The sequence below is a fragment of the Haemorhous mexicanus genome, chromosome 15, assembly GCF_027477595.1.
Source record: "Haemorhous mexicanus isolate bHaeMex1 chromosome 15, bHaeMex1.pri, whole genome shotgun sequence".
NCBI lineage: Eukaryota > Metazoa > Chordata > Aves > Passeriformes > Fringillidae > Haemorhous > Haemorhous mexicanus.
Genome location: NC_082355.1, coordinates 3723316 through 3746169, shown reverse-complemented (window position 1 = coordinate 3746169; position 22854 = coordinate 3723316). Strand labels below are relative to the sequence as shown.

At 62.1% G+C, this 22854-nt stretch overlaps 2 protein-coding genes across 2 annotated transcripts; one reads left to right on the top strand and one right to left on the bottom strand.

Annotated features, from left to right (window-relative positions):
- Positions 1-2762: 2762 nt before the first annotated feature.
- On the top strand, positions 2763-18362 carry CPLX2 (complexin 2). Its single transcript, XM_059860318.1, has 5 exons — positions 2763-2896; positions 7376-7472; positions 15999-16106; positions 16595-16770; positions 16939-18362. The coding sequence occupies exons 3-5, from the start codon at positions 16076-16078 to the stop codon at positions 17134-17136; spliced, it is 405 nt and encodes a 134-aa protein (XP_059716301.1). The 5' UTR covers positions 2763-2896; positions 7376-7472; positions 15999-16075; the 3' UTR covers positions 17137-18362.
- Positions 18363-19369: 1007 nt separating this feature from the next.
- On the bottom strand, positions 19370-22837 carry THOC3 (THO complex subunit 3). Its single transcript, XM_059860187.1, has 6 exons — positions 22612-22837; positions 22047-22203; positions 21096-21300; positions 20613-20774; positions 20424-20524; positions 19370-20094 (listed from the first exon to the last, which is right to left on the bottom strand). Exons 1-6 carry the CDS (start codon positions 22792-22794, stop codon positions 19931-19933), a joined length of 972 nt encoding a protein of 323 aa, XP_059716170.1. The 5' UTR covers positions 22795-22837; the 3' UTR covers positions 19370-19930.
- Between the last annotated feature and the right edge of the window lie 17 nt (positions 22838-22854).

Here is a 22854-nt window from a genome sequence, read left to right as displayed (position 1 = left end):
TCCTCCACAGTGCACCCTCTGTCAAGCTCTCCAAGCTGATATTTCCACCCGGAGGAAGCTCGAGGGTAGGGATGCTCACACGTGCATGGCAGGGGTGAGAAGGCAAAGCAGCTATCCCACAGCTGCAGCTTCTCCATCCCTCAGTTTCCACACTGGTGGCATGGAGACAGCCCCAAGGAGTCTCTGCCTGGCAGGGCTTCCTCTCTCGGAGACCCGGGGGCTCCCATCTCGGCAGGGATGCTCTGTGCACACAGGCTCCCGTCAGAGCTTCGTTCCTGTCCTGCTCCACATTCCCAGGGCTGACTGCCCTGGTGTTCCATGGGGCGCCCAGCCTTGGTGCAACCGGAGGAACGGGCTGAAAATTCGGGATTTCCGTCCCTGCAGAGGAGGATGTCGGCAGAGGATGAAGGCAGAACTACACTTCCCAGAGTGCTCCTGGCACTGCCGGGGGAAAGGCTGAGGGACCCAGACACCAGCTCCTCCCTGCTCCTATATTATTCTCCTTCTTGTTTATTTGTGGGTTTTCTGCACTTAACTGTCTGCCTCATCCACTTAATTGGGGGATTATTGCCACTACCTGCCCGCCCGCCAGAGCCCAACTCATTACTGGGGTTTATTTATTAGCAGCGAGGCAGCAGAAACGCACCCTGCAGCTCCCTCCTCTGCTCCTCGGGCACAGGCAGCTGGAGGCCATGGAGGAAAGCGAGCAGGAGCCAGGATGGGCCAGGGACAGCAGCCAGTTTGGCCAGGACCGGGTCAAAGCCAGCCTCTGCCATGCACGGAGGCATGGCAGCAGCCTCCTGGGGCACCTGGCATCTGCCTGGGGCACCGCTGCTCTTGGCAAAGCACAGGAGGAGGACCAAAAGCCTGGCTGCTCTTTAAAGTGTTCCCTGGGCTCGGGAAGGGCCAGCACAGTGCTGTCCTTCCGCTCGCAGCAAGGCACCCCTGTCCTCAGCACGGTGGCAGCTGGTGACAGCCGTGTGGCAGGGCCATCGGGAGCCCACGGTGGGGAGGCGACGAGGCCACTGCCCCCCGAGCCCAGGAGGAGCCAGCAGCACCCCACGGCTCCTCTCCAAACCGCTGCTCCCATTTCCAGGCGGGAGAATCTGGGGGAAATGTGGGACAGCAGGAGAGAGCTGCATATTGAGCGCTTTGATAAATAAAACATGTCAGGAAGGCAATCAGAGCTGCCCACTTGGCTGCAGCAGCAGCTCTGTCTGCGGCGGCTGCATGGGGGGAATTCACAAGCGGTGCCACCCCGGCCGTCAGGCCGCCGGCCCCGGCGCTGCTGCTCTGCTCGCATCCAAGTTTTGCAGCCTCAGCACCGAAGGGGATTGATTTATTCATCAGCCTCTCCATCCCGCAGCAGCCCTGCAAGAAGGAGTGGTGCAGTGAGCTGCTGCTGCGTGATGTGACGAGCAGCACGGTGGGAGCAGGGAGGGACAACAGGAGGTGGCTCCCGGGTGACCCGCATGTGACCCTGCCGGGATGCCTGGTGGAGGAGGGATTCCCCAGGGTGGAAAATGGGAGCAGCAATCTCCCCTGTGGCCGAGGTGCTGAGCCCTCCTGGGGCATTAAGACACAGCTGTCTTGCACCCCCTTCTCAGGAGGGAGAGACAGGACCCCCCTGTTCAGAGAGCAATCAGAGATCCCAATGGCCAAACAGATTGCAAAGACAAGTTGCAATGCAAGGAGCCCACCTCAAAAAGCACCAACCCCAGAGCATCTCCAGGGCTTGGTGGGAGCTGTTCTGAGCATCCACAAACCCAAAACAAAATCTAGGGGGGAAAAGGGCCCCAGCTGCCAGCCAGGAACACAAGGGAGCAGCCTGTGGACAGGGACTGGGCAGGGGGAGGATTAGCTCCAGCCCCTCAGGCCAGTGGGGATCTTGCAGTCCTCTTGACCATGCCCTGCAGCAATTCCTGAACCAGAGTTTTGTCTTAAAGCCTCTGTGGACAAGTTCTTGCTCTTTTCACACTCCCTCTTTCTGCTGTTCCCTACCCCATGCAGCAGCGTGTGGCCAGCCTGGCCATGTCCCCATCCTGGAGCTCTGCAGCTCCCAGAGCAGCCCCTGCTCCAGCCTCCCCACCTCCTCTGCTCCCCCCTGGCTTTTCTGTGAGCGCAGCAGGCTCCATTGAGCTCATGGCTCTTCATCTCCCCCATCCTCAGGACACCCTGTAAGAGAACCTGGGCAAGGGCTTTGTGCAGCAGGGATCACTCCTCTGGGGAGCACTGCTGGCACCTGAGACACCCAGAGGTGCCCTGTCTAGAGACCCCTCCTCTGGAGGGCTTGGCAGTGCCACGGGAGAGGAATCACCAACTCAGGGGGGGGAGTGAAGCACTGGGGCCTGTTGGGAGAGAGCAGATATTAGAAGGAATTGCTGGATGGGGAGAAACTGGCAGGTTCAGGGGTCCAGAGGGATGGCCAGGGAGTGGGGGAATTGCTGGGCACTGGAGAAACGGGTGGCCAAGAAATGGGGTACTGGAAGACACGGCCACTGGGGGTGGCTGTCATGGCACTGGAGGCACAAGCGCTACTAGGAGGGACTCTTCGTACCGGGGGTGATGCGGGGTGAGGGGGGCACAGCCGGGTTTCAGGGGCGGATGGTCGAATAGAGGGGGGGCTGCCGCTCGGTACCGGAGAAGAAATTGCTGGGTACCGGAGGGAACCCGCCCGGTACCGGGGCGGAAGGCCGGGCCGGGGGCTGCCGCCCGGGGCGCGGGGCGGTCCGGAGGCGGGCACGGAGGCGGCCCCGCCCGGGAGGCCGTGCGGCGGAGGGGGAGCCAGCACCGGGCCCCCCCTGTACCGCTACGGCTCCCGCCTCCCTTCCGGCCGCGGCTCCTTCTCCGCGCCGGGGGCGGACGGGGCGCACCGGAGCCGCGCCGAGCCAGCCAGGTGGGTGCGGGACCGGGCCGGGCCGGGCCGGGCCCGCCGTGCCGCAGAGCCCGGGGGGGCCGGGCACGGGCGCGGGGATCGGCCCGCCGAGCCTCCCGGGGCCGCCGGCTTATATAACGGGGCGGCGGCCGCGGAGCGGCGGGATGCGGCATGCGGGGCGGGATGCGGGGAAGGATGCAGGTGGTGCGGGATGCGGGGAGCCATGCAGGTGATGCGGGGTGCGGGTGCGAGATGCAGAGCTGAGCGGCGCGCCCCCGGGCTGCCCACCCGCAGGTCTGGAGAGGGGGGACACGCCGGTGTGCAGGGAAGGGCTGTCACCCCCGGACCGGGCTTTGGATACCCCTCCGTGCCCGGCCATCCTCTGCGGGGGGGCTCCGCAGAGCGGGGCTCTGGGCAGGGAGAGGATGCGACCTGATCCCGCCATCACCCCCTGCCCACAGCCGGGAGGCTCCGTGTGCCTTTCTGCCGTGGGGATCTCCGGTACCTGCCGGGCTCTTCCCGTGCCTCTCCATCAGAGGCTCCCTCCTCCACCCTGCTCTCCACGGCTAAGTCCAACCACTCGTGGAGCATTCCAGCTTCACCGTTCCAGTCCCCTGAGATTCAACCCCTCTCCCCTCTGCACTGTCCCTACAAGGCACCTCCTAAGCCCCACAGTCCAGCCCCTGTCCCCGCCGTGTCCCCAGCGCCGCGGCTGCAGCACACGGGCAGGTGGCTGCCGTGATCCAGGCCTTGGCAGCACGCGGTGGCAGTGCCACCCGCATGGCACGAGCGTGACCGGGCAGCCACTGCCCGAGGCTGGCAGTGCAGTGAGTCAGAGCACAGAGGCAGGGCTGGCACCGTCGCTCAGAACAGGGCTCAAGGCTCAGGGCTTCTCCCTGCAACCAGCCATGCTCCGTAGTCAGGCTCCACCAGCTGCTGGCCAGGGCTGGTGAAGGAACCGGAGTGATTGGAGTCAAGCTGAGGGGCTGGGTTTGGCAAATCGAGGATGAGGAAGGATGGGCTGGGCTCAGGGCACAGAGAGGTGCCCTCCTTGCCAAACCTGCCCTTGTGCCTCAGAGGCTGCAGGACCCCAAGGGTTGCCAGGACAGGCTCTTGCATGGAAACAAAGGAGCTGAGTCCCCATCCAGTAGCACTGCTCACAGTGTCTGACCCTCACCCTCCTGGGGAAACTGGAGATGGCTCAGCTGAGACAAACTGGCATAGAAAAATGTCTCAAAGTCTCACTTGGCTGTGGGCCGAGTGTTTGTTTCTTCTATTGCCTTGCTTGATGACATTAGTATTGAAATGACCCCGAGCAGAGAGAGCTCAGAACACCTCACTGCCCTGGAGGAAGATTGCGGTTCACACCTTGGCTCTTCCCTGGGTTTCTGCAGGGGCTGCTGCCAGGCAAAGCCCACCAGGCCCATATCAGGAGCCAGGGGGAGCTGTGTTGAGTTTCCCAGCCTGGTTTGTGCTCTGGAGATGAGAAGTCCCCGTGGAAAACCCCTCTGGGGAAGAGGCGGTGATCACTGGCAATGTGGCACATCTCCATTCCTACCCCTGGGCACCAGTGTGCCCCTGTGGCCTGGAGCTCTGGAGGTCTGGCACGGCAGGAGAGCATGGTCACTGCAGCCCAGGCTGCATGGCACCAAGCTCAAGCCCTTGGGCATCACACACTTCCCCAGCAGCCAGGGCTGGACCCAGAGGATCTTGCCCGTGGCCAGAGGAACTCTGCTCTCACCCACAGCCTCTGTGTTCCTGGCCAGGCCTTCCCATTTGTTCTTATGCCAGCATCATCCTGGAGTTTAAACGCTCCCTCTCCCTCCCTGGTGTTTATTCTCTGGGTGTATTTATAGAGAGCAATCAGGCCTGCTCAGCCTGGGTAAACAAGCCGTGCTCCTGCTCCTGCTCTCGCCTGAGCGCTCGCCGCTCGCTCGTCCCAGGAGCTTTCCCCTCTGCCTCTCCTGGTCCCACGGAGCCTTCCTGCCTGCAGAGACCCCGACCAGCTGCCTTGTCCAGCTATGGGCTCTCCAGGCTGGGCCTGGCCAGGAGCCACTGTCACCTTTGCTGTGTTGCTCTGCACCACCCTGCTCCTCCCGCACACAGCCAGACCAGCAGGTCCATCCCTCCCTAAGTGGGGTCACCAGCCCCTCTGGGACAGTCACCAGAGGCTCAGAAACATTGCTCATCTCAGTGAAATCCCAGAGCCCCACAATGGTGCGACCCAGACTGGCCCCAGCCTGAGGTGAGAGGAATTGTGCCAGAGGAATTGAGATGTTTGAGGCTGAGGGTCTTTGCTTTTTGAAGGCAAGGCAGGTCAGCTCAGGTACAGACCTCAACTGGGGAATGCCTCTGGGGGCTGCTCAGTGTGGCATGGCACCCTGAGTCCTCTGCACCCCTGCATGAGAGCCAGGACAGCACACTGCCAGCACAGGCTGTCCCCAAGCATTGTGACTCTGAACCCTCCTTCTCACCTGCTGCCCAGACAGGAAACTGGTGCCAGACCCAAGGCAGGCCCCAGGAACATCTCTCTTAGGCAGGGGAAGTGCTTTGAGATGTGCCTGAGTTTCTCAGCCCGTGCACTTCACTGCTCACCCTCCTCCTTCCCCAGCCTCCCCTCCTCCTCTCAGACACTGGGACAAGCTCAGCTACTCAAGCAGGGTGCTGAGAGCTGGATGTTCAAAGCAGAAGAGCTGTGGACTCACTAATGTCTCATCTGGAGCATTAAGTTTTCCCTGGATACTGTGTCTTGTGTCCAGACTGGATGAAAACATCCCTGCCAGTACCTGGGGGCACTGCTGTCCCTGGAGCTGGGGGTGTTCTGGCACCATCGCCCAGCTCTGCTGTTCCCTGCCCTCTGCTTTGGCTGTGGTTGGTGTCTGGCTGCCTGGACAGACAGACAGACAGACTGAGCTAGGGCAGCTGTCCAGGTGAGATGCATCTTCATAGAACTGCCAGGCTCTGCCTATTGCAAAGGAGATTAAAAAATTCTTTGATCTGCTTGAAATAAAAAATATCCTGCAGGGATTAGAGCAGCACCCCTCAGGACTCTCTGCATTCTCTCAGGTGCCTGGGCAGAGTGTTCCTGCTCTTCCCACCCTCTGGGGTTTCTGCAAACAAATATCTGCTGATGTGCACCCAGGCCATGGCAGCAGAGCCAATCTGCCTCTGTCCCAGCCCAGCTGTCTCCTTGGCACGGCGCTGTCTGGAAACCAGACGCCCCCAGGAGCACATCCCTGCAGCTCTCTGCAGCCCTTCTCACCCTGCTCCAGAGCCTTCCCACATCCCAGAGGAGGCAGTGGCTGTCCCCAGCAAAGGTCACCTTCATGCTGCTGCTGAGCCCATTGCAGGCTGAGCTCTCTGCATTTCCCAGGGCACCAGGCACCATTCTGAGGTCTCTTTGAGGTCCCACTGGGGACTCTTTGCCTCTTTCCACAGCCAACCTCCCCAAACCCTGTTCCCAGGCGCTGTCAGTGCCTCCTGCTCTCAGGGTTGGGATGAGGCATCCCTGCTCTGTAAAGCTTTTCAAAATGCAGGCTCCATCATCCTAGCCCCTGCTCCTCCACAGCGTTAGTGTTTCCCCTGGCTCCCCTGGGTCATATATTTATCTCCAATTTGCCAAAGCTTCCCTCCTTCCCCAGGGTGGAGGAAAAGCCTTTGCTTAAAGTCAGGATGAATTTGTAACTTCCCCAGGAACCTGCTCCTCGAGTTGCAGAGGAGAAATCGCGCCCATGACACATGTCACAGTGACATGAGCCACACCACAGGGACAGCTCACCCCAGGAACTGCCAGCGTGGCACCCAGAACTGGTACCCAGCTCCCTGCACAGCCCCTGCCCAGGCCAGCCTCCCCCTGCATCTCCCCAAGCCTCACAGGGAGATTTCAAGGGCATTTCAGGAAGGGATGAGATCCCCAGACAGAAGCTTCCTGAGGTCCAGCAGGAGGGGGGAGCCCAAAGCAGCATCAGGCTTCCTCCAGTTGCTGAGTCTGAGCAAGGACTTTTGTCTGGTGGCTTGCTTTAACTTGCCATTATGTTCTCCAATGAAGAAATTCATCATGTGCAAGCTAAGGAAGGCAGAGTCAATGTGAAATTTTAAAACCCTTAAAGAGTTGAGAGCCCTCTAAATTTTTAATGAAGGCATCCGAGCTGCCAGGTACCTGCAGAGATGGCCAGGATCCCTCTGCCAGCAGCAGAGTGGGTGCCCCTGATCCAGGAGAGGACCAAAGACTGTGATGAGCTGCCACCTCCTGCCGCCTGTCACCCTCTGCACACCCTGCTGGGCTCCCACCTGCAGGGAGATGGTGGCTCTGGGCAGCAGGTTGCTCCATCCTTGGAGATCAGGATGCAGGGAACACACAGACCCACCCAGGTGGCAGAGAGAGAAGCAAGCAGTGGTGTGCTCTGTCTGTCCCCCATCAAGTGGTTCCACTTTGTCTGTGCCACCTGGTGCTGTGGCCCCTCCAAGGCACTCATGCTCTCACTGTTGGTGTCTCTGCAGGCCCTGCTCTCCCTGCGATGCCCAGCCACCCCCACGAGGTCCTTGTCCCCTGCGTTAGGTGCTGAAGCAGCAGGCTCCTGGTGCTGCACACACCAAGGTAGGCAGCGCTGTGGCTCTTGGGGGGCTGGGGGGCCATTTTACTCCCCACGGTATGGGGGGCACAGCAGAGTCATGGGATGGATGGGGAGGCTCAGAGGTACCACCTGCTGCCTCAGCAGAGCCAGTCAGGTCACCCAAGATGGGGTGGGGCCTCATCTCGGTGACAATTTGATGCAGGCAAGAGGCACCTGAAGCAGCTCAGGAGCAGGCAGAGGCCGTGGGAGTGAGGACCAACTCAGGCTCTCAGCAGATGCTGGGCACAGTCCCACCTGGAGACCATGGCAAGGATGGTGACTGTGGAGGTGGCACAGGGCCAGGGTTTTTTTTCTTTCTTCTTCTTTTTTTTTTTTTTTTTTTTTTCCATTTGAAAGCCCCCAGATGGGAAAGGTACGAGCCAAACCCCTCTGAAAGCAGCCAAGAATGAATTTTCTGGCCCGAGCCCCAGCAGCTCTTGGAGCAGCACGGTGCCTGTCCGGCGTCACGCCGCAGCAGAAACCCCCAGCACAGGCAGCTGGGGTGGGCAGCAAGCCCCACACCCAGCCCAGCTACTCCTTGGTGTCCCCTCCCCACCTCCCCAGCCAGGGCAGCTCAGGCTCATACTGCTCCCACTGAGCTGCAGCTTGGCCCAAGCCCAGGCACCCATATGTCCCCCCACGCTGCTATGGAGCCCCCTACCATGCAGCCATCTGCTGCCATCAGGGTGCCCCTGGTGTTGTCCCCCTTATCCAGCTCTGTTGCCCAGGCCATGGGGCATTCTGGGCTCCCAAATCTCCCCTCTCACAGGATACAATGAGCCCTCCCACGCAGAAGGCAGGTGCTCTCCCAGAGCCAGGCTGGGAGTTTGGGTCAAGCATCCCTGCTCCTCACTTCCTCCCATTCCCCAGCACTGGTGGTACAGAGAGGGGTTAAAGCACCCCAGTCTCTGTCCTCAACTCAGGTGCCCCAAAGAGCTTACAGGATCTTTACAATAGCACCACTCTGTCAGCATGAGGCTGAACCTCAGGGGAGCAGTGCCAAGGGTCTCATTTTTTAGGGTGTTTTGGCTGGAGAGGGGACAGGTGGGGGCTGCCATTGCTCTGCTCTGACCTGGATGCCCAGCCTTGAGCCAATCATGCCCTTGTCCTTGGTGTCTTTTTCCTGCCAGTGAAATGAGGGTGGATATAACCACTTTGAGGCTTTCTGTGGGGAGTGGGTGCCCAAATCCCGTGCTGACACAGAGCCAGGAGATGATCCTTGTGCATCCACTACCCACCACTGTCCTGACCACCTCAGCGGTGCCTGCAGGGGCCTTGTCAGTGTGGCAAGGATGAAAATCCGTGTATGCACAGGGTGAGGGGCTGGGGAGGCAGCACAGGAGCCCAGGGGGTTTTTGTCTGCTTCCCAAGCAGAGTCTGGTGTGCTGTGCCCAGCCCGGCTCCGCACCGGCCCCTGCAGAGCTGCGGGTGTGCGTGCCTGCCATAAATATTGATGGGGTGGACTCGGCGCCAGCGTGCCCTTGGAGAGGCCGTGGGGATGGAAAGCTGTCCCTGCTGCGAGGGCAGGGCAGCACAGCCTAGGTGAGAGCACCAAGGTGAACACAGTGTCTGTTCCACAGGGAAGTGGGAGCCATCCTATACGGATGGGGGGTTGGAAGCAGCCAGGTGAGTAAGGCCAGGGGTCATAAACCTGTTTGGGGAGCTGGCCAGAGCTGCAGTGAGCCTTAATCGGGCAGCTGAGTCTGTAGAGAGCCACCACGGCCTGTCCCCGTGCAGCCACACCAGGATAAACAGCGAGGGGCTGCAGTGCCTCTGTTTAATAATGCACAGCACAGAGGCACCGGACACACGCAGGGAGCCGGGAGCTGCGGGCATGAGGAGTCACCACTGCAGCACTCCAGTGGCAAGGTCCACCCCAGCAGGGTCCCCCTGGCACTCACAGGTCCACCCCAGCAGGGTCCCCCTGGCACTCACAGGTCCACCCCAGCAGGGTCCCCCTGGCACTCACAGGTCCACCCCAGCAGGGTCCCCCTGGCACTCACAGGTCCATCCCAGTGTGCCCCAGTGCTCATTCGGACTCCTTGGGGTTCTGAGTGGCTCTAAGACTGGGGCTGGGTGAGCAGAGGGCACAGAGCAATGGTGGCAAAGCCAAGGTGCTCGGTCACACCATGGCTGACAGCCCAGCCACTCTAGAGTCTTCTTAGCTGGAGCCTGGAGCTGAGTCCCTGTCCCCTTGGGAGGTCCTGCTGGGAGATTCAGCCCCTGCATCACTGTGTGACACAGATGTAGGTGTAGATGGCAATTTTGGGGAGCTCTGGAGGGCTGAGCAGCACCCCTCTCTCTCTGGTACCCTCCTGGGACACCGCCATGCTGGGAACAGCTGGAATTACGGGCTCGGTCCTCTCCTCGCCCCATCCCCGGGTCAGCCGCAGCCTCCCCGGCCCGCAGGCGGGGCTGGGAGGAGCAGGTGTGTGATGGGGCCCGGCAGGGGTGAGCTCACAGCCGGCTCCTGTGGATGGCCCCCGGGGACAGCCCTGTGAGGAGCAGGCTCGTGATCCGGCCCCACCGCCCATCTGCTGTGGCAGCCCACTGCCACCCACTGCTCCCCAAACCACTCTGCACCTCGTGGCACTGAGGGGGGCAGGGATGGGCTGGGGGTGCCCAGTGCACCCCTTGTCCAGCGAGGAGAGGCCAGGCAGGTCAGCCGGAGTGACAGTGACAGGGCTGCGGCAGCAATGCAGATGGGCAGTAATGCAGGGGAGCAGCAACAGCTGCAGTGTCAGCCCAGAGCCCCTCTGGCTGCAGGGGTGCACAGGGTGGGCAGCAGGATCCCCCCTAAGCCAGCCAGCAAAGGCCAGAGCCAGGGAGAGCCCCAGGGCTTGGGCTAGCAGAAGTTACCCAGTAAGGGTGGTTTTTTGCCCATTTGCTCTGTCCCTCTCTGGTGAGCTCATGGGGCCCTGCCACAGCTGGGAGCTTCATGGTGGAGTGGGGGTCAGGCTATGGCATGAGCCCGCCTCCCTCCCCACCAGCCCCAGGGCTCCTGGTGAGTGCTGAGCAAACAGAGACGACATTTGCACCCCGTGTCTGACATGGGTGTGACAAGGGCTGAGTGGGTGCTGGGGTCTCTCCCATGTGTGCTGGGGGGTCTGTGACTTGCTGCAGGGGCAGAGCGGTGGCCCCGGCATCCCCAGGGACTGGATGTGGGTGGCTCTGAGCACCACAGAGTCTCCTCGCCCTGAGCACAGCATGAGGGAGTGACGCCGGGTCCCCGCTGTCCCCGAGCAGTCTGTGCTCAGCCACTGAGCTGGAGGGGCTGTCTCCAGACTGATCCCACAGCACGGCTGGTGCCTGTCCCTGTCCCTGCCCCTGCCGGGTGCCAGCCCCAAGGGACCAGAGCTGCTCTTCAGAGGCTGCAGCTGCTGCATGTTTCGTGCTGCCTCTTCCTCTTCTCCGTGCTGCTGTTTTTGTTTTGTTTAAGAGGCTGAGTTACGAATTTTAAACAGGCTCCTGAAAAACCCAATTACCTCCAGAAGACAACCTGATAAAAGCTGCCTAAGTGGCACTGTGGAAATCGCCTTGTGCAGCAGCTGAGGGAAAACCAACATAACAAAGCCTTTGGAAATGGAGTTAACCACTTTTAATCCCTCGGTGCAATGAGAAGGACCAATAATTATTTTCTGCAAAGATGTTGGGGGGCAGATAAGTGAAATAACTGCCCTGGGCTAATGGGTGACAGCAGGCTAGGCTGGCAGTGCTGCAGGGATGGGTGCAGGTACTCCCTCTGTCTGTGGGCTTTGAAAGGGTCCACAGAGGCTGTGACCTTGCAGGGTCCCCATCTGGCTGTCGGGGGACAATGGGGACGATGCCAGCAGGCAGGTGCCACTCAGGCATTGCTGACAGCGGATGCTGTGGCCAATGTGGTGGCACCAGCCAGCCCCGTTCCCTCCCTGGATGCCAGCATGGAGTGGAGCACGGAACTGCTGGGGTCCTGGCACCTGTGCTGACTCCACAGAGGCGTTTGCAGGGTTTGGTGGTGCTGAGAGCTTCCTCCCCCATTTGGCTACGGTGCTGCTACCCAGCCCCTCACACCTCTCTGCATCCCTTCCCTTCCTGCCTCCCCCAGCAGCTCCAGGCAGGCACCCAGCAGGTGACACTGCCCAGGATGATGCCAAGGAACAGCAGGGCCTGAAGGAGTGCCTGCACTGGGCACGAGCACCAGGAGCAGCCCCCAAACACCAGCCGGAGCTAGCTCAGCTCTGGCACTGTGGGGGTCCCCTGGATCCATTTCCATCCCACAGCAGGGGTGTGCAGGGCAGGAGCCGATCCCCAGGCCTGCTGGCTGCTCTTCCCAAGGAATCCTGGCCAGCAGGGCAGAGCAGGGTGCCCCCCAGCCCAACAGCTGTGGTGGCACTGCCGGCACTGGCAGCTGCAGTGCTGGGGCGGGTGGCCTCAGCTCACACGAGCCTCGTGCTTCCCGCAGCAGCAGGGACGGGGGCTGCCTCGCCCACCTCCCCCCCGGCCACCCCACACCCCACGTGGGGACAGTGCTTGAGGACAGTACTCCAGGTCACTAACTCCCAAGAAAGGCAAGCCCGATTTAGCACTGGGCACTGGCACAAGGGATGTCCCTGCCAGTTTGGCCTCAGCTGATACTGGGAGCAGTCCTCTCTGGCACACTGGGATCTACTGGAGGAGGATGTGCTTAATGAGCCGAGGCATCTCCAAAGATTGAAAGACTCAAGGACCCATCCCAGGAACAAAAGGAGGCGTTTGTCAGGCGCTGAGAGACGGGCTCGTTAATTCCTCCTGGCTGTCACACTTATCTGTAATGAATTTGTGCTCCGCTGTATTATTTTTAATACAATAGGAGCGGTGCCGCCCGCCCACCGCCCGGCTGCCGGGAGCGCTGACGTCAACGCCCGGAGCAGGGCTGCCGCAGGACGGACGGACGGACAGACGGACGGGCCAAGCACAGGCCTGTCTTTCCACCCACATGCCCGTCCCACCAGCTGCCAGCAGGCACGGTGGGGCTGGGCACTAGGGCAGGAGGCTTTTTTACCTTGGAGGTGGAAAAAGGAGTTGTTGGTCAATGCCAGGCTGAGGGCTCGGGGCTGGTGGAGATGGGTTGTGCCAGGGGGTGTTTTTGGGAGCAGTGAGAGCGGGTGAATAAGAGGGACAAATTCCTGATGTGCTGTCCCCGTGCTGAGAGTTGTCCGTGGCAGCAGCCATGCGTTGAAGCAGGAGCTGGTAGTAGGTGCTCATGCACAGATCTGCTGGTGCATCTCTCTGGAGATAGCATTTGCAAGCCAGTTTTGGCCCCCTGGCAGCGAGATGTCCCCCCATTTCTGCCCCACATCCTGCATCACCCCCAGCCTTCCCACAGAAGCCCCAGCAGCGCCCGGCAGCACTGGCAGCATCTCCACAGCCCACCCCAAGGGGCTTGTAGGGGCAGCTGCAGCCTGTCCCAGCTCCCTGCAGCCTCCCACGTTTAGGGGGGGGCCATACCTGAAAGGACCGCGCACCCCGACCCTCTCCAGCGCCCTTCCGGGCCCCCGCAGGCTGCTAGTCCAGAGCCTCACTATCAAACACCGGCTATCCCAAAGCCCGGCTCCAAGTACCACTGATGCGATTCGCTCAGGGCTCATCTTGTCTCTAAGAACCCAGGGCTGGATTAATGAGGAGGCACCGGCTGCCACTCTGAGGAGCACACACTGTCCCTATGCATCGGGACAAGGGTGGGGAGTCCTATCCCGCACTGCAGAGAAGGCTGCAGGAGCCCATCTGTCTTCGGGCAGGTGCAGGGGGGCCAGGCAGGGTGGTGCACCCCATTTCCTACCCAGGAACCCTTCGTTGAAGGGGGTTCTGAGCTCCATGGGCATCATATCCTCGATGCCACCATAGACCCCTCTGGCATCCTCTCCCTGAGCACCTCAAACCTGCCCTGGGAGCCCCGCGGGGGGAGCAGCACCAAAACCCAAAGCTAGGGCCCCCGAGCGGCAGCTCTTGGCGGAAGGGGGAGGGAAGGGGATATGATTTATCAGGGACTTTAATTAAACTCCCGCAGCCGCCCCGCATCGCTGCAGAGGAGGCCGGGGAGCTGCGGGTCGGGGGGTCGAGTGAGGGAGCCGGGGGATGCGGGACTGGGGGCACCTCCGGCTGATGAATGCCTCGTTTCGCCCTTTAATTGCCGCGGCGGTGAATCATTAACCCCGCACAGGAGGCGCTTGCCCTGCGGGGTTGTGTCCGAGGGGGCCCCGTCCGCAAGCTGGTGAGCGGTGCGGGGCTCCCCGGGACGTTTCCCGGGGATCGTGCGGCGTCTCCCGGGAGGGGTCCCGCATCCCGCCGCCCCCGCGGGGGCCGGTCCGCGCGGTGGCGGGGGGTGTCGCTCCGGGCGGGCCCACGCGTGCCGCCGGGGGCGGGAGGGGGCCGGGCCGCGGCGGGGCGGGGCGGGGCGGAGCGGCGGCAGCGGCGAGCGGCGGCGGAGCCGGTGAGTGCCGGTGCTGAAGGGACAGCGCCGCCGCTGCGGCACCGGGCGGCCCCGGGCGGCGGGCGGGGCCCCGCGCCGCAGACCCCGGGATGGGGTGGGGGGGAGAGGGGTCCCCGCGGCACCGCGTCCCCTGCGCGACCCTCGCCCCCCGCGCGGTTCCCGCCTTCCCCGTGTCCCCGCGTTCCCCCTCCTCCCCGGTATCCCCTGCGCCCCCGGTGCGTGTTCCCCGACCTGGGTTCCCCCCTCGTCGTCCTTGTGCCTGCGCCCTACCTTCCCCCCCCTCCCCACGGCGGCGCGCCCCCCGGGTCCCGCACCCTGCTGCGGTCCCGGTGTCCCCCGCATGCTGGGTGTCCGCTACGTCCCGTGTCCCCGCTGTCCCCCGCCTTCCCGGCGCCCCCCCGTGTCTCCTGCGTCTCTGCAGCCCCGGTATCCCGGTGCCCGGTGTTCCCCCCGTTTGCTGTGCTCCCCCTGCGTCGCCCGTGCACCTCCCGATGTGCCCCACGTACCCCGCTATCGCTACGAGCCCCCCGGCCACGCGACCCCAGTGCTCCGGTGCTCCCCGTGATCCTTGCACCTTGCCTACGACTCCGGTGTCCCTGCGCTCTCCGGTGTTCCCCCGTCCCCGGTGCCCCCCAAGCCCCCGCTGCAGTCCCACGGCTCAGCACTGTACTGCCCGGAGGAGCCCCCCCACGTTGTTGCGGGGTGCCCCGGAGCTGGCAGCAGCAAACTTCCCGGGGTCACAGCTCGTGCAGCCCTCCCAGTCCCAGTGGGGTTCTAGGGAGCCGGGGTGTGGGTACCTGCTGGGCTGCAGCACCCACCGAGCACGTACACACACACACGCTGCAAACTGCACCCCCAGGCTCCGAGCACAGCCTGCAGCACCCCACTCGCACGGGGCACGTGGGGGGCACGGGCACCCCCCTCACACACCCTCTGCCTGTAGTCCCCCGCATGCACACACACACACAGAGCACACAAGCAGCCTGCAACACCCCCACACGTACACACACGCGACACAGTCTGCAAATTTGTGTGCTTAGCCCCCCGTGCAGCCTGCAAACCCACGGACCTGCACACACAACCCCCCCACACTCACACTAACACAGCCTGCAGCACCCCCCGAGTGTGCAAACTCACGCACACCCGCAGCACAAACACCCAGCAGGCAGACACAGCCCGCAACCCTGCGTGCACACACATCCGCAGAGCCCGCAGACCCCAAAACTCGCACACGCACGCGCTCCAAGCTTGCAAACAGGCTGCAAACCCGCACATCACGGGGACACGCGCAATCTGCAGCCCCACAAACTTATCCACACGCGTGTGTGCACGCACCCCCCATGTAAACACAGCCTGCAGGCACCCGCAAACACACCTCTTGAGCAAACACAGCCTGCACTCAGAGCTCACGCGCAGCGTGTGCAGGCACGGCGCGCACCCGCTCCGTCCTGCACAGGCAGTGCCCCTGCACGATGTCACCCACCCGCAGCACCCGCACGGATCACACACACAGTCACAGGCTGCTGCCTGCAACCCCTGCAGCCCCCAAGCACTGCCGCAACCCGCCAACAGCCTCTTCCCCATCCCTCTGCAGAGCACTCGCGCTGCCATAGACACACACGCACACACACAGCACCCCGGGTCCGGCTGTGCCACGCTAGCACCCCCACACAAGCTCTGTCACCCCCTCCTGCAAAGCAGGGGCACAAGGTGCATGGTGGTGTGGTGGGTCCCCATCCCACCAGCCCCCAAGCAGAACACCAGGGCTCCTGATGCCACACCAAGGGCAGTGCTGAGGTGGAACATCCCTCTGAAGACCCTGCCTTGGTGCCTCCACAGGTCCTCAAGGCCAGAAGGGATGTAGGGAGGGGGCTGAGGGAAGCAGGCACAGGTCACTCTCTGCCTGCAGACCCCAGAACCTCCCTCTACCCAACCTGGCAGGCATTTGGGCTGATGATGCAGAGGGTGCAAAGCACAGCCCCAGAGGTCATTCAATCCCTCAGCCTGGGCAGCAGAGAACATTAGCATGGTATCCCCAACCTGTCTGTCTCTGCCTGCACAGGTGGCCCAGGTCAGCAAGCCCGGAGAGCGGTGGATGAGCGCTGGGCACTGGCCTAGCCACACGCACACACCGACACCATGGACTTCGTCATGAAGCAAGCGCTGGGCGGTGAGTGGGAGCTCTTCCCCCTCAAGGGTCCCCCCTTCGGGAGCAATGCTGGCCCAGCACCCCAGTAGCACAGTGGGAGGGACATGGCAAGGGGACAGAGTCACACAGAGTGTCACCAGCAGTGGGGAGCTGCTGCTGGAGCCCTCCGGGTTTCCCATTTCCAGTGCCGTCAGCGGCTGGCTGGGGAATCCTGGCTCTTCTGCTGCTAAGTGGGATTCCCCAGCAGGTCCCCTGGGTGCTGAAGAAGAAGCTGCTGGCATCTCCCCCAGCTGACACTGAACTAGGGCAGAACAGTCAGCCCGTGGTACTCCCCAACCCCACAGCCTCCCGAGCCTGTCTGCAGGCTGCTTCAGCACAGGTGGCCCTGGGGATGTCCCAGGTCCTCCTTGCTAGGGACCTCCTTGCCCTCCCTGCTGCTACAGGGGCTTTGGCAGCAGCACCAGGCTGCAGCACCCTTGGGGACCAACCAAGGGTCTCGTTATGCACAGGGGCCACCAAGGACATGGGGAAGATGCTGGGGGGCGAGGAGGAGAAGGATCCCGACGCGCAGAAGAAGGAGGAGGAGAGGCAGGAAGCTCTGCGCCAGCAGGAGGAGGAGCGGAAAGCCAAGCACGCCCGCATGGAAGCGGAGCGGGAGAAAGTCCGGCAGCAGATCCGTGACAAGGTGGGCACACACCTCCCCTGTGCCCGCCCCTGCCCGCGGCAGCCGGGGAGGGGCTGGGACAGGGAGCCGTGGCCGGGAGGAGGGTGGCCCAAGCCGGTGGCGATGGGCACGGGGCACAGCGCAGGCAGTGCCCACTGCCTGCCCTGCTGAGAGCCTGTGTCCTCTCAGTACGGGCTGAAGAAGAAGGAGGAGAAGGAAGCAGAGGAGAAAGCTGCTCTGGAGCAGCCGTGTGAGGGCAGCCTGACACGCCCCAAGAAGGCAATCCCGGCAGGCTGTGGGGACGAGGAAGAGGAGGAGGAGGAGAGCATCCTGGACACCGTCCTCAAGTACCTGCCCGGCCCACTGCAGGATATGTTCAAGAAGTAACAGCACCGTCAACCCTGCCATAGGGTGCTGGGGCATGGGCGCCCTCTCTCCAACTCCTCCATCAGTTCCCTTGGCCCCGGAGAGGGGGTCCCCACACCCCCTCCCATCCCCTCCTGCCCTGTCCCCCAACCAGACCAAAAGCCCGCCCCGTCCCGTCCAGGCAGGGCCCCCCCATCACGCCAAAGGGGAGCAGCCCTGGCCGGACAGGGCGAACCGGGACCAAATGCACTGATGTAACCTCGCGGCAGGCTAGGGGCATCCAGGCCCTACCGGCCCCCCGGGGTGGCTCCTCGTGCCCCCTGCCCTGCCCCTTCTGTTCTCCCAGGGGACTCCAGTAGGCCTCTGCTAGCCTGCCCCCGTCCCCAACACTGCCATCCCCCTGCCCCCTCCCGCCCTGGGCCAAGCCCAAAGCACAAAGCCAGGCGCCCTGCCCGCAGCTCCCCCATCCCCGGTCGTCGGGCACGGGGGTCCCCCGGGGCTGCCCGGTGTGCTCCTGCATCGGGGGGTTGGAGGGGACCCCCCTCCCCGCATCTCTGGCCCCATAGTTAAAGCCATATCAGTTAGACTGCAATACTTCAGCACCGGGAGCAGCGGGCGCCGCGCTCCGCCAACCGTGTACAAAGGCACGCGCGGGGCAGGGGCCCCCCTGCCCCGTCCCCCGTCCCCGCCGCTCGCTCGTCTGTGTCTTGGCCCCGCTGGCCCCCGTTCTCGCATTAGTGTCTCTGTGCCAGGGTGCGCCCCGTCGCTCCATGCGTCCTCGTGTCCGCTGCTCAGACTCCCACCCCCGAGTCCCCACTGTCCCCGGGGGCCACCCGCGGCGCCCCTCGCCGTGCTGCCGGGACCCCCACTCTGTCCCCTGCAATAAAGCCAGCGCGGGGCCGAGGGCTGCCGGGCCACGCCCGGGCTGGGGGTACCCGGCTGCCCTCACCTGACGCTAGACACGTGGGTCCCCGGGCTGGGAAGGGATCCCTGGGCAAGTGCCCCGGGATGTCCCAGGAGCCGCTGCTTGCACCCCAACGTGGGGAGGCAGGGGCACACCCTCATCCCAGCCCGTCTCTTGCCACACCGTGCTCCCCCTCCCTGTGCTTCCTCAGCCACGGCCCCCAGCCGCTCACCAGGGCCCTCCCGGGAGGTGGCGGGCAGCTCGGGGCCCCACAGACATGCTGTGACCATCCTGCTCGAACTAGTCTTTGACAAACTAATAAAATAAAGGGATTTGTACATTGCTCCGGCTTCTTCTCATCCATTGCTTTCCTGGGCCCCCATGTCAGCTCCCTCACCCCATCAACCTCAGGGTTGAAATCTGGCAGATCATCACACGTGGGCTGGCCCCCAGCCAGGCCTCTGCAGGTGCAGGAAGCAGCCACATGTGGCTCCCAGAGTCCTGCTCATTCCCGCTGCCTTCCTACTCCACAGGCATTTGTCCTCTGGGGTTGGGGACAACACAAAAGGGATGTCCCATAGACATGGCACGAAGGTTTCTCCCCCTTCCCCTTGAATCCAGGACTTCCCTCACAGAATGACTGGTGATACTCAGGGGTCCAAGGGCTGTCTCTGATGGGTCACAGCATTCCACCACTCCAAGAGAGGAGCATGAGGCTGTGGACATGGTGTACCTCATGCTCTCACACTGAGGCAGACACCCTGGCAGCACCCAGGCTTGGCACAGCTTGGGAGGCTTTAGCCTGGTGCCAGCCTCAGCTCTGACTGATGTGCCATCATTTACTAGCAAAGAGCTCAGCTGTTACCCAGGAGGCATCAGCAGAGCAGTCACCCAGAAAAGCTTCTGTGAGAAGGAAATATGAGGGTAGAGAACGGCAGAGATCTTGCAGGCAAGGTCTCCACCGCAGGCAGGCTGTGCCCTGTGACCTGGCACGGCAGTGCAGACAGGGAGAAATCCCCACAGCCCTCCCTGGGCAATGGGGACAGGGCAGGGGAAGGGCTCTGCCCGGGGCTGGCGGCCGTGGCATGGAACCTGCAGCCTCCTCCATGTCCCGATGTGAGCAGTGTCCCCGCTGTCACCTGTCCCCACCGCGGGGACGCAGCGCCCCCTGGTGTGGTGACAGCGCAGGACAGGGGACACAGAGAGCGGGGACAGGCAGAGGGGACAAAAGTGACAATCCCCGGCAAACCCCTTGCCAGGGCCTTGCTATGGCCAAGGGAAGGAGGCAGAGGAAGGGAGAGCAGCTCAGCACCCCCCTTTTCCCCCTACAAATAGCCACAGGCACCTTCGTTAAGGAAGAGGATTTATCAAAATTAGAAAAAGACACCACAAATATTTTAAAAAAGCCCCAGCTGGGAAAACATCTACCAGTTCAAACCCCCCCACCCTCCCCTCATTGCCCCAGCACAGGGAAGGGACATGGGATGTCTGGGAGGGGGAAAGGCAGGTTGTGCTTCCAGAGCTGCCCTTGCCACCCGGCTTTTGGGGACAAGGGGACAGTCACGTATCTCATCACTGCTGGGGAGCCTGATCAAAGCAGAGCACCTCCCATGGGAGGCTCCACAGCAGCCACCTTCAGTGACTGATTTTCTTTGGCCACTTGCCTTTGGAACAAGCCCCCCACGCCCCAGAAACGAGGCAGCAGAGGGGGGCCCTGCCAGAGTCCCCCCATTCTCCCCAGCACACAGCTGCCTGTTTATAAAGCTCCCAAGAACAGGACACACCGAGCTGAGCCCGAGGTCACAGCCCTGCCAGGCTGACAAGGAGATGAGCCAGCTCCTTGCCCCACCTATGCTAAGCTCCCACCATCGAGGGCAGGCAGGTGTTGCCTTGCTGGGTGCAGCAGCTTCATCAGGAGTCGTTGGGGAGCCCGAAAAGCTTGACAGTGCCAGCCTCCCTGCTGCTGTCATATTTGCCATCTTTGTCGTCACAGGCGAAAGCCAGCAGCGGCCTCTTCGGGTGCCAGGCCACTGTGAAGGTGGGGGATTCACACTGCACCTCCCAGAGTTTCTCTCCTGCATGGAAAAGGAGCCACGTCAGCCTGGAGAGCCTCCAGCCCCCTCTGCTGCTCACCTCCCCGAGCCAAGCACCTGCTGCTTCCCTCAGCAAAGGGGAGAGGCAGCACAAACGCTGCTCCAGCGCCGTTTAGTCACCCAGTGACAAGGTACAGACATGACAGGCATGTCTGCCACAGACTTCTGAGGCAGAGGCTCCCCCTCATGGCGTTCTGCTCTCCACAGGAAAGCTCTTCCTTAGCAGACGGATTCTCCCTGTGTCCTCCCAGCTCCACCAGCACTTCTCCATCCAATTCCCTCCTTACTGTTCCCCAAAACAACACCATTACCTGTCTCCACCTCGGCAATGTCAATGAAGTGATCTTCTGATGCTGAGGCCAGCATCTTCCCATCATGGCTAAAGCTCAACGTCCGCACGGGCCAGTCGAGCCTGCAGCAACCCAGGGGAGCAGACAGTGAGGCACTGCCACCACTGTCCCCAGAGAGGGGGAAAACAATTTTGGGACAGCTCTACCTACCTGGAGAAGCACCTCACACACACCAGCTCATCCACATCCCAGAGGCTGACCAATGCATCAGCACTGCCTGTGGCAAAGTACTTCCCCATGGGATCAAACTTGATGCAGATGCAGTTGGAAGGATGGGCGTTGATGGACTGGATGGGTTTCAGCTCTGGGTAGCTGTGGAGGTGAAGGAAGAGGGCAGGGAGCAGTGAGACAAGCACAGGGATTCCCTAGAGCAGCGCAGGCATGAGGCACACCAGGACTGGAAGCAAACCCTGCCGAGGCAGGACTCACTGAGTGTCTAGTGAAGGAGGAAAAGCATCAGGGACCACTTGGGGAGCTGAGCCCAACCCACAGCTGTGGCAACTTGAGCTCCAGGCAAGCTCATTCCCACCAGAGGGCATTGCTGGGATGTAGGGCTCAGGTTTCCCAAAAGCAGCAAAGGCACTTGCAAATGACTGCAGCCAGCCCAGCCCACCAGCAGCCAGGGGCACCTGCCTGAGGATGTTGATGCAGCCATTCCCATTGGTGAGGAAGAACATGTTGTTATCGTTGTTCCACGAGATCTTGTTCACCTCAAACTTGAACTGTTCCTCAGCTTTGGAGCGATGTGTCTTGGCATCAATGAAGGTGACCACATCATCCTTGTTCCCCACGGCAATGGTCTGTCCATCAGGGCTCCAGCAGATGTTGATGTTCTCACCTGGAAGGACAGAAAGGCAGCAGGTCCCACTTCCACTCCAAACCATTCCCAAATGGGAAAGACTGCCAGTTCTTCAGTCTAACACACAAACCCTGCACAGCAGCTATCCAGCAAAACCAAACTTGAGAGAAGTACAGCTTGAAGATAATACGCCACACCCCATTTCAGCCAAGATGGGACCACAACAATCACCAAACAAGGTCATGCCAAAGTTCCTCTGAATTCAGACATCTCTGAGATGCAGAAAAAGCAGAAGCCAAAAATAAATACCTTTGAATGTAGGTAAGAACATGGCAAGTTGCTGTTACACAACTTTACAGTGCCATTCCCAGCCCAAACAACTCAAAACTGGACATTTCCAAGATCATAGATGGTATTTGGCTTAAGCATCACACAAATTCAAATTGTTTTTCTGAGTCCACACAAACTTTTATTCCCACCACAGCGCTCTGTAAACATGCTTTTCCCCAGCCTCCAGCCCCACAGCCCACTGACTCCAGAGACAAGTACAAATGACATTTTAACAGCCAGCAGCATATTTCAGTAGTCCTACCAGTCCTGATCCCACAGTAAATCAGCTCTCACATGATGAGTGCAACACAAATATAATGCAGTTAGCAAAGATGTCCCAACCAGAAATAACCACAGGAAAGGTGCAAAGCTCTGTGCCACTGCAGATGGGTCCCACATAGCTGAGCTCCTGCCGGGACACACCTGGGAAGGTGCCTAGGGAAGGCAGGACTCACCTTTGGTGTTGACAGTGGCGATGCACTTGGTGGTGCGGACGTCCCAGATGCGGATGGTTTTGTCCCCTGACGCTGTGACAAACAGGTCAGGGTTGCTGGGGTGCCAGCAGAGCTGATCCACGCTGTCTCCGTGGCCCCGGTAGTTGTTCTCCTTCACCTAGAGGGAGAGGACAGACAACGTGAGGCTGTGCCCAGCTCTGCTCCCACTCCAGCCCACATCCCAGCACGCTGCATCCCCGCTGGGATAGATCAGGAGCCTCCACCGGGGCGCCCCGCCATCCCAGTTCCACCATGGTCACAGCTCCCGCCCACGGCCAGGCAGGATGGAGAACCCCGCCAGGCACCACCAGCTCCATTCCCAGCTCGCAGATCCGGCCTGCGCTGCCCTTGGCGATGCTCCTGTTCCGGTGCTCACCGAGTACCCACCCCCAGGCCCGGCACCGACCACCGGGACATTCTCCCGCTTCCGGACCCCAGCCCAAGCAGCCGCGGCCGGGATGCCCAAGGGTTCCCGGTCCCGATCCGCACCGCCCGCGCCCGCCCGATGCCGGCGGATCTCTCTCACCAGCCGGTCCTTCTCGAGCAGGAAGACGCTGGCGGTCTTGTCGAAGGAGCCGGAGGCGAGGCGGCGGCCGCAGCAGCTCCAGGCCACCGAATGCACCTTGGCGCCGTGCGCCGGGAACTCGCGGCTCCGCGTGTTGGCGCGGAACAGCTCCTGCATGGCCTGCACGTAGGGCGACACCGCCATGGCGGGGCCGCCGCCACCGGCACCGCCACCCCCGCGCGCGCCCCGCCCCGGCACCGCGCC